The sequence below is a fragment of the Miniopterus natalensis genome, chromosome 3 (assembly GCF_054644295.1).
Source record: "Miniopterus natalensis isolate mMinNat1 chromosome 3, mMinNat1.hap1, whole genome shotgun sequence".
Classification (NCBI taxonomy): Eukaryota; Metazoa; Chordata; class Mammalia; order Chiroptera; family Miniopteridae; genus Miniopterus; species Miniopterus natalensis.
The window spans coordinates 72,288,353-72,299,812 of NC_142083.1; the positions used below are offsets into that span (position 1 = coordinate 72,288,353).

Genomic DNA, 11,460 nt, shown 5'->3' on the forward strand with positions numbered 1-11,460 from the left:
TGAAAAGTCAAAAGAAAAATATTTTTGTGACAGTGGAAATTAGATGAAATTCAAATTTCTGTGTTCATAAGTAGAGTTCTGCTGAAACACAGCCAAGCTCCTTCATTTGTGTGTTGTCTATAGCCATCTTTGCACTACAGCGGCAGAGCTCAGTAGTTGGTCTTAAGACTGTGAAGTCTAAAATATTTACTATCTAGCTTTTATAGATAGTTGGCCTAATCCTGACCTTAACAGAATAGTCTTCTTTAAATTGATTCACTATTTATTTAAAATTATTTTAAAAGAAAACTTTATAGCACTTATAAACAGAAAGCTATAATTATCCTAATTAGAAGACAATCTTAAAAATAACTTTAACAACCACAAGGAGATACCACTTCATATCTATTAGGATGCCTAGCATCAAAAAAATACACAGAAATAAAAGTGCTGGTGAGGAGGTGGAGAAATGGGAAGCCTTGCACACTGCTGGTGGGGATGTAAAATGGTGCAGCCACCATGGAAAACAGTATTGCAGCTCCTCAAAGAATTAAAAATGGAGCTACCACATAATCCAGTAATTGCACGTAAGGATATATACCCAAAAGAACAGAAAGCAGAGACTCAAATGGATGTTTGTATACCCATGTTCACGGCAGCATTACTCACAATAGCCAAAGGTGGAAGCAACTCACGTGTCCATCACGGACAAATACATAAACAACATATGGTATATACATAAAGTGGAATAATACTATTCAGCCTTAAAGGGAAGGAGCTTCTGATACACACTACAACATGAATGAACCATGAACAAAATTATGCTAAGTAAGCCAGTCACACAAAAACAAATACTGTATGATTCCAGTTACATGAGGTAGCTAGAGTAGTCAAATTCATAGAGACAGAAAGTAGATTTGTGGTACCAGGAGCTGGGGTGAGAGAGAAATGGGAAGTTAGTGTTTAATGGGTAGACAGTTTTAGTTCTGCAACATGAAAAAAGTTCTGTAGATGGAGAGTGGCTATGGCTGTACAATGTGAATGTGCTTAATGCTACTGAACTGTACACTTTAAAATGGTTAAAATGGAAAATTTTATGTTATATAAACTTTACTATAATTTTAAAGAATTTTAACAGCAACAAAAATAAAATAAGTTTAATTTAAAAGAAGCTAGATATTCTTGCACACCTAAGACTTGGTCTTTTTATGTTAAAAAGTTGAACAATTCTTAGGGAGGCCTTAAAGATTAGCAATAGCAAAACTAGACTCTGCATCTGATGAAATGCAAATGAAAGGAAAAGGGGCTTTCTTACAATTTATGATTCAGCTTTCTTTAATGTCATGTCCTTCTACTCACACATACTTAAAGATGTGGGTTGCCATTAAGAGTCCCACAATTTGGGAAACACTAACCTAAAGTATTCCCCAGTGATGTGTCACAATCCAGGAGCTACAATCCTTACTTACATCTTTGCCAAAAATGCTATTTCTTGATTAGTATAGGATACTCTCCAATGATTGAAGATAAGAGTTTTGCTGGATCAAAGCTCCCTCTTTCACAATGACATCTAATTTCTAAAAAATCATTTCACAGCCCTGTACTACGGTATTAAATCATTAAATATATTTGAGCAAAGGATAATTTATAAGATTGGTTCTCCAAGGGTTAATTTTGGGATATCCTAAAAAATCATATATAGAGAGAGACAAGAGACAGAGAAAGTGAGAGAGAGATATTAAAACAAAGCAAACATCACTATTTTTTTCAGAAAGGTATATCTATTTGATGGACATAGATAAAAGAAAAGCAAGTAAATATTTACTGGTGATATGTGTCAAATTTGATAAAATACTAGTGGTATTCAATAACATTAAATACTATGAAACATAAAAATTTTTTTAAAGTTACAAAAAATCCTACAGATAAAAATTAGAAATTCAATTGTAAGGTATAGCTTACTACATAAAATTACTTTTTTAAAGAATCATAGGCTACACAAGACCTTAAATTATGACTTAGTATGAAATATCCACTAAATCTAATCATTTCTAACAAATCAAGTCTATTCTAGTGTTCCTTACGTTGTCCACAGTAAGTGCCGATATATCCCTTCTGGCACTGGCAATGGTCCTCTGCACAGGTCCCACCATTCATGCATCTAACACTGCACTGCTGAACTGTGAAGGACAACAAAAAAATGTAAAAATATCAAGGGTCAAAATCACAGTCTCTGTGAGAGTTATAAAGCTATACTAAATATCCAATTCAATGAAAATGTTATGCCCCAAGCATACCTGTATTTATTTGTTAAGTGCTCACATAAGCATACCTGCTACAACATGTTATTAAGTACATGTTTAAGATATATTACACTTTCAGTGTCAAAGGAAATAAATAGAAGGCAACTAGTAGGGTAGTTTCTGAGATGCAGGAGACAGTGCATCTGTTCAGAATGCGGGGACTGAGTACCTGCCATATGAGCTCACTGCCCTGCTGTCAAGATAGACTTGGTATCCACTCTCGTGGAGCTCACATTCCCATAGGAAGACAGACAAAACACAAGTAAACAAATACCATGATGTCATTATAGAGTATAGTAAGTTCTCTGAAGGAAACTGTGTTGTGAAGGAGAATGGCTTGGGGCCACGAAGGAACCGACACAGGAGCCAGACGAGACCACTGTGATTTAACTGAGTTCTGAAGGACTAGAATGAGCCTGCATGAGATGTACCAAGGAGGAACCTCATGGGGAGAGGACCCACCAAACCAAGAGACCTTAGGATGATAAAGGGTTTCCTCCGAAGAACTAAAAGATTCACGTTGAGTATAAAAAGGCCGATTGGGAAGAGAAAATCTTAGAGAGGCAGGCAGAAGCCAGCTATATAACACAAGGCCTCCTCTGCCATGGAAGGGTTTGCATTATCCCAAATTCTACTGGGAGTAATCAAAAGGATATAAATAAGACAGTAAAGTGATATGACTTATATTTTTAAAAGATTACTCTGGCTGCTTTGCATAGAACTGATTTAACGAGGGCAAAATTAGAAGTTAAAGAATCCATCAAGAGGTTACTGCAATAGCCCAGGTGAGAGGTGAGGGTGGCTTGAACCACGTGGTAGCAGTGGTGATGGAAAGAAGATGGATTTGAGATATACTTTCCAGTAGAACTGGCAGGTCTTCTTAAAAAGAGGTGATGTGAGAAAAAGAGAAGCAGTTGCTGTAGTACTGAGCGGATGGCAGTGCCATTTGCTGAGGCAAGAGAAGCTGTGGAAGAAGTAGACTGTGGTCAGCAATGAACCAAGAGTTTCGTGTGACCAAGTTTCAGATGCATTCGGGTGGAAATGCTGACTCGGAAATGGAACATGCAGCTGTGAGGCTCAGTGGAAAGACCTACTCTGGAGATAATTATTATGAGTTGGCAACATCTTGGTGGTTAGATGAAGGCATCTATGTAAATGAGTTCATCCTCACGGGACAGAACTCTTGGGAATGCCAAACATTACATGAAAGGCCAATGAAGAAGATACAGAAAGGAAGCTAAAAAATAATAACCGAGAAAAGGAGGATCGTAGGCCATTGATATGACAGAAGTGAAGGGAGAGGAAAGCACTTCGAGAAGATAGTGATTAATGGGGATTATCAGTGATTAATGCTTCAGGGAGGCGGAAGAGGATGAAGCCTAGAGAGAGTAGAAGAGTTCGTGATGGAGAGGGTGAGAGTATTAGTCAAGGCTAAACGAGTAATTCATGAATTCCCTACTAAACTACGTACCGTAATCAGAGGGTGGGCCAGGGAACGGTCAGCTGCTGAAGTAGAAAAGGATTTTTTTTTTGCTGGGGGTATATATATGAAAAATAAGAAAAACAGGGCACTGAAGATACAGGCAAGGGTTTCTGCCAGGCAATCAGACAAGGGAGGTTCAGGACAGGAGTAGAAGGAATTTGCTAACAAGTCTTGATGAATTTTGAATAATACGTTTTAAAAGGCTGTGAAAATGACAGATGCTTTTCAAAAAAAGGGAAACTAGAGTTTTAATTAGGAATTTCATCAGAAGACTATGAAAGTTCTTGTACGAATCTTGGCTCTTCGATTCCTGGGTCAGAGGGATTTTCTTTTACCTTTACTTGGGGAAAATTTGTGGAGAGAAATTTTAAAAGTGTAACAACTTCACACTAGTTTAAGGCAGCCTTAAAGATTTATTTAATTACTGAGCAGTTAAAAAAACATTGTTGGCTTCCTCCTCGTTATAATGTTATATTAAACGTTGGCCTAAAAGATTAACCTTGGACTTAAAGACCTAACACTTTCTAATTGAGTTGTGAAAAGCACAATCTCAGTCCACTGTTAGAGTGATCTTACAGAGTTGCTGGGAGTTAGTATGTGTTAAGTTAAAATAAGTTAATATATGTGAAGCATCTGGTCAGTACACAATAAAACATTTGTTTTATCCTCAATCCTCTTATCCTTCCCCTTTCGTTAACCCAGAAAGCAGGATTGGAGCCACAGGAGTTAAACAAGGCAATAATAGAGCCTAGGGTTTGAGTCTCTAGGTTTAAGCTTCAGAACACCGGAATTCAAATTTATGTTACCTTGGGCAAGTGACTTATGTGTGCCTCAGTCACCTTTTCTGTAAAATAGGGTACCTCCCAGTGTTCATGTGAGGATTAAATGATATAGTCAAACACTTAAAACAGTACCTGGCACACTGTAAAAAACCAGTAAGTTATAGCTATCATTCACAAAGAATTGCTTCTCCACTGAATCCAGGATCGTTCACTGCACAGACACATCACTTCTGGACCAGAAATAAATCACTTTTATTAATGAAAAGCATTACCCCATTACCCCTTTGTTGGTGGTAGCAACAACTAAGCCACCCGAGATGTTTATACTCCAAAGATTAATCCAGACCTAGCTAGCGAGGAAAGTAATCACGGATTTACAGCCTCACTGAAAAGGACATTTAGAACTAACTTACTCAAGAGCTTAAGGATAATGCAGTAAATAGGGTTCTGTAAGAAACATACTTGATTTTGATCCACAGGTCGGTGATATCTGGCCACTGGAACAAGTACACATGTTAGGGCGAGAGCAGAATCCATCTCCACAGCTGTTTCTACATATTGCTGTGGAAAAGCACAATAGGGAAGTAAATGAATAATTATTAGGTAATAAGCCATGGTTTACAACACAGGAAAGCTACAGTTAAAAACAATCGACCTAAAAAACTAAGACAAAAAACATGTGATCTGTCTAAGTTCGGATATGCAATGAAATTACCCATTGTAGACGTGAGAACAAGTTTCACAAGTATCATGATAAGATGCAAACAAATGAAGCTATTTCAAGTTCTATAATCCTAATTGGTGAACTCTCCTATGAATACGGGTTATCTTTCCTACTCGAGGTAGAGTTTACATGCAGAATTTACCATGAGAAGATAGTCTTGGTCCTAGGAAGCTGGGAGGGTTTGAGGAAACCCAGAGGTCCTGCATACTCTCCAAAAACACAGCCCACTCTGTAAGGGACCTTCACAGGAGACAGGGAATGTGAAATTGGCCGAGCCAGAGGCTCCAGGCCCTAATGACTTGGCCAAGCCCCAGGGGTTCAATGCACATTCCTTCCCGGCTGGTATCTGACCTGCACCATCATCAATCTTTATTCCCCTTAATAATTCCTTCTTGCCTTCCTCCAGCCTTTCTTCTGCCATATTATCTCCACAACCTAGCCTATTCCTGCTGCTCAGAAAAGCTGCTGCGACATTTTGATGGAGGGAGAGCCAAAGCCTCCTGCAGCTGTGACCTCCAAGGTATGAGGGTCATCACAGCAAAGAATGTTAGGCACATACCGTAGCTCCTCAAAATCGTTAGCGGAGCACATTCAAATGGGAAGCCTCTCCCATATTTAGAGTCAGTTCAATTAGGAGCTGAGAGATTTATCTCTATACCCGCAACTGAATTCTCTCTTTGTGCACAAAAGCTATGTGCTTTAATGACTGGATGCATGAAGACAAGAGAGAATCTGGGAACACCCTGAAACTAGCTATAAACATTTATGCCAATATGCACATATCTCACAACTTGCAAACAGATCTAAAACCCCCAATAATGATAAGGAGGTGTTCTATAGAAACGAACTAACTCAGTAATAGTTTTCCTTCTCCAAATTGCCTTTTGATGGCCACATAACATAGCCAGCATTGCCATTAATACTCCCTATAAATGAAAATGTCATAGATCATGGTGTGAAGACAGAAAACCAATTTTAGGCAAGAACATGGTTCCTACCATGGAGTTGACCATTCTCAAAATGTACTCGAGTTTCTCATCACCAGAACTTTGCAATGAAAAATGTTCATTAAAATATTTTTTTTTATTTCAAAGCCCCCTCATCCCCAGCAAGTAGACACTTAGTCTAGGCTTGGGTGATATACAAAGTGCTTCTACTCAGGTCCTAAACCCGAAGAAGGACTGATGGGCTGGAGGTTGGTTATCCTCAGACAGAGCCATGTCATGGCCACAGGTGTGCGCACTCTGTGAGCCAGTGAAAATCGAGAGGGCTGGAGGTTGGTTATCCTCAGACAGAGCCATGTCATGGCCACAGGTGTGCACACTCTGTGAGCCAGTGAGAATCGAGAGTGCTTCTCACCTAAATTTTTGTCCCTCCCACAATCACACAAAAACCATGAGATCCAGAAATAGGGCAGGGAGAGGGAGAGAAGACCTGGGTGTTGGGGTTTCAGTGATGCTGGAAGAAGATGCATGGCACAGTAAAGAGTCAATGGCATGCAAGAGGTCTGAGGTGGAGTTTCTGTTCTTCCACTGACCCAATGAAAGCTCGTGGGAGATGGGGGGACAGCTCTTCTGAGTTTAGTTTTTTCATTGGTAAAATAAAACCAAAGGATTGCATTCAAGTGTTCTGATCTCTCCTCAGGTTGCAAACGCTATGATTCTGGGCCAACCCCTTCCCATTGTTATTCCACTGATCAAAATGCCCTTCACAGCATAATTTCACAATAAATAAATCAAAAATAAGCAAACTTTTCCATTGCTTCATGTTCTAACAAGATTTAAAAAAACAAATGGAAAGTGAGAAAGTCAATTCCATCCTTTTGGAAACAAATATTTGGAAGCTTGGAAGTACTTCAGTGATCTTTGCAGGCCACAATTAAGAACTGTAACAATGAAACATGGAGACTAAAATCAAAATGCATTAGGTTTCCAGTAGTCTGAGAAATGTTTTTCTTGAGAAATGTTTTAATATCTTCTCCTCATGAAGCTTGGTCAAGGCCAAACATTAAAATTCTAGAAGTTGACATTTTAATATCTTTCTATAGAGGAAGAATGGTGATGTACAAATGGATGAGAAAATTAATCTTCGGTCCTCATTTTCTATTTGTATTTTACTTACTCTCTTTTTGCAAGTTGCCTCAGAGCTTTTCTTTTGTGAAATGGTGGAAATTCAGTACATAGAAAAAATAATTTATTATCAATGGAAAATCCTGGAATCAAAATTCTTGATTTTGACTTTATAGTGATTTCAAGTTGGTTATTACCTCCATATATTCTCATTTTAAATGTCAAAATAATTGGACTACTAAATATATGCAGAAATATTAAAAGTTAAAATTTAGATGAGACCTATACAAAAGACTATAAAGGCATTACATTCTCCCTCCATTTTGTGCACTATTTTATATTCTCGGTGTTTTCAATATTTTCTAAATGCACTAATAAATATTTTTGTAGATATCTCTTGACACAAGTATAGCAAATGTTTCTTGGAGATATAAAGATCATTTCAAGTCTATGCTTTTTATAGGTTCATGATACATGTACTTTCCAGTGTATTTCATAAGCACCTAAACATTTCAAGTAGTAGAATGCAGGCTACAATATTGACTGTTACTCTGATATTTCTAAAACTGATCTTCTAAACAAGTAAAGTGCACAATGTTACTCAAAGACCAAAAGTATTTAAAGCTGACACTCAGAGGGCCATACATGTATATGTATATATATATATATATATATATATGCACATGTATTTCTACTGTAAATATTCTGGAAGGCTCTGCCCTCTGGAATTCCCATTCCACACTGATCCAATAAAATCTGACTTTACAGATTTTCAACACGTACCATAAACCAATCCCTTCTCCTCGGCTGCTCTCCAACTCAATAATGGTAGTCACATTCATTACATGTAGTGAGTCAGACTTTCCGCAGTGCCTAAGTCACTCCCGGCTAGTATGGCAGGTGTGTGGTGAGTGACGTTAGCTGTTTCAGGATTCTAGGAACCATGTAAGTTTAAAGCAGACCTGGTAATGCCCTACTGGCCTGAAAGAGTAAATGCAGCCTCCATAAATGCCTGGCGTATATGACTTCTGTGTTGGAGAGAAAAGAATGCAATACCCCTTTCTTTCTTTTTAATAAAAGCAGAGGCTTATAATCAGAGGGTTTACCTAAAATACTTGTTAGTCACCTTATTTTTGCCTCATTACTGGAGTTGTGGGATTTTTAGGGTAGGAAAAATAATCTATAAAAAAACAGTCTTCACAACACTTGAGATTTCATTTCTTTTTAAAAACTGTACTGAAAAACAACAACCATTGAGTGTCTATCTCAAACCCACAAAACCAATAAATATAGAGTCGGAGATGCCACTACATCCTTATTATCCCTTGGCTACTGTGGCTTGCCCTTTTTCCCTGTTCACAGTTGCATAATTATCTATTCCCTGGAGAACATCAAGGTCAATCAAAAGTCAAGATTGGTCTTAAATGAATATGCTGTCTATGATACCTGGCTCTCCGCCCGACAAGACAAATGTGGCTGCACTATATAAACACACAGAAGGTGGGTCACACTTCAACTCACAAATTCACAGGCATGTGAAATAAGACATCCATAGTCCATCACTGTGAGGCTGATAACTAATGACTTCTCCAATTAGAACTTGGAGAACTGGGTATATACTTTGGAAACTGAATAAAATAACCAAAACCTCTAAGGTCAGACATGCAGAACTGGTGAAGTTCTAAGACTTCCACTTTGAAAACCTACAGTACACTATGAGGTTTTTGGTCTGCAAATCCGAAATTCAAATGTCTCCTAAAAAATAAAAAGTCAAGCCATTTGGAAGAGCTCTCACTTCAAAAATTTTTGTTAACCTGGGTCAAGCGTAAATTTGTGAGAGCACTCCTTCCGTATCTATGCTGTGTGGCTGTTGAGATGAAACCAGATAATAATAAAGTGGTTTTGTACTAAGGCCTGAGAAAGCTTGGTCTTCCTAAGGCCTGAACCTCACCCAGAGTCAAAAGCCAGTTAATTTACATAACCACACTGTGGTCTTATCTGGACTCTTTTAGGAAAAAAGTGGTTTTGAGTTAACTAGGGAATTGTACTTCCCCGTCAGTTTTATTAATAAACACAGAAAGATAAAACTTCCAAGACTCTTTGAAACCTTTATCATTATTGCCCTTCAACAGAGTCTAGAAGTGAAATCTAAGCAGATGCAAACCGGCTGCTTCTTCCCTACCATTCAAATAGGGCCACGTCCTAATTATCACGCTATGGGGCCAGTGCATTCTAAATGCAAAAGACTAAAGGCAAGAGGTCGGACCCTGAGGTGGGGCCTAGAGTGCCAGGGCTGCCCCAAGCTGCAATCCCAGCCAAGCACTCACGGACAATGCATTGGTTTCCTCCGGGGAGCGTCTTCCATCCGGGGCAACAGTAGGAGTGGAACCTGGATCCGCACACATTGGGCCTGCGACGGAAGGGGTGCAGTAACACATTAACGGTTTTCATAAGCAAAGCCCTAAGAGAGTAGATCAAGAGCTAACAAACCAACCAAAACTACGCTTCAAGTGTTTGGGGCGCAGACGTGCAAATAGATGGGCGAGACGCTGGAGTGGGGGAGGGTCAGAAACGTCTAAACATTGCCTTTCATCTGCCCTCCGCTGCTGTCTTTTTAAAGGGCGAAAAGAAACATGGAAACATATAATTTGCTACTATTCTAGCCTCCGGATGCAGAGAACAAAGGGAACATTCGGTTTCCAAAAATCCTTGCCCTTGTCCCTCCCGATCAACTGTTCCGTTGGCCCCGACGTGTCAAGGAAGACGCGTCGAAAGGTGGAGCGCTTGGGTTCACGGCGCGAGCGAACTGTGAGCCCCGCACCCGTCCTCAAACAAAAGGCTCGGGAGCGGCGCCCCCGACGGCGAGCAGCACGCAGGCTCCGCCAGTCCCCGCGCGCCGCGGCCTCGGGCCCCCCTTCCTCCCGGCAGGCGGAACCTGCTCCCGCGCCGTGGGTTCCGCACACGCTCTGCGAGCCGCACCCCGGGGCCCGGACCCACCCGCCGCCCACCCGCACCGAGGGAGGGCTTTTTGCCCCGGAGGACTTGCGGAGGAAAAGAGGGAGGTGCTCCGGCCAGTCTTCGGGGTCTCCGGGCGGAGGGCACCGCGGCTCGAGCCGCCAGGACTGGACTCGGGGAGGGGTCGGATGGAAAGCTGCCAGGCGGAGGTCCCCCCGGTGCGGGCTGCCCACCTACCCTCGAAGCACGTCCTGCTGTCCTCGCCTGCGGACGCGGCTGGCCACCGCGGCGCCCTCCTCCCGGTACTCGGGCACCGCAAACCCGCCTTCGGAGCCCGCCGCGGGCCGGACCTGTTGCGGCGGCTGGAGCCGGGGCGGCTTGGGCGGCGGGGGCTGCGGCTGGCCGGCCGTGCCCTGCGCCCAGAGCGCCACGCAACCCAGCCACACGAAGTAGGGCTGGAGACACAGCCGCCGCCGTCTCCCCATCGCGGGCGCCGACAGCGCGCGGACCGTGGTCCGCGGAGAGGGAGCTCTCAAAGGCGAACTCCGCGCGGCCCGAAAAAGGCAGGGTCTAGCGAGCCCTCAGTCGGTTCCCGAGACTGCCCTGGGCTCGGGCTCCCAGCGCCACCGGGAGCCCCGGGCCGAGCGCCGGCCCCTCGGCTGACGGCGGGGCGCGGGCTCTAGCGCAGCGGGCGGCGAGGCGCGGCGGCGGTGCGGCCGGCTGCCCCGCGCGGTCCACGTTGCATCCCCCGGGCCACGGCCCCGAGCGACTCCGGGACCGCCGGCGGGCGGGGGCGGGAAATTACAAAAGTAACCCGAGCGGCCGCGGCGTAAAGTTACAAAGAAAGCGGACCTCAGAAGAATAAAAGGGCCTGCGCGCAGCGGCTCGGCGGGCTCCCGTGCGCTCCCGGCACGGGTCTTGGAGAGCTGCAAAAGTAACCAGAAGGAAGCCGGCAAGCAAACAAAAGTGGCCCCCCCAGGCGGGGAGGATTCGCTCCCCGCTCGCCCGGAGTCCCGCGGGGCAGCGACGCGCCTGCGGCGGCGGAGGAGCCGGGCTGAGGTGCGCGGGGCCGGGGCGAGCGGCCGGTGAGAGGGCGGGCGGGAGGCTGGACTCGGGGAAGGATGCGGCGGGCGAGGGCGCGGCGCGGGGGTTTTGAGGCCAGGCG

The 11,460-nt window shown here is 43.1% G+C and overlaps 1 protein-coding gene across 1 annotated transcript in view; it reads right to left on the reverse strand.

Moving 5' to 3' along the window:
• FBN2 (fibrillin 2) overlaps positions 1–10,935 on the reverse strand; it is a 216,747-nt gene extending 205,812 nt beyond the window's left edge. The window contains exons 1-4 of the mRNA XM_087815536.1: positions 10,533–10,935; positions 9,668–9,750; positions 5,010–5,108; positions 2,064–2,159 (exon numbers count right to left, since the gene is read on the reverse strand). Coding sequence (XP_087671662.1) covers positions 2,064–2,159; positions 5,010–5,108; positions 9,668–9,750; positions 10,533–10,780 — 526 coding nt within the window. The 5' untranslated portion in view covers positions 10,781–10,935. The remainder of the gene's footprint in view (positions 1–2,063; positions 2,160–5,009; positions 5,109–9,667; positions 9,751–10,532) is intronic.
• Between the last annotated feature and the right edge of the window lie 525 nt (positions 10,936–11,460).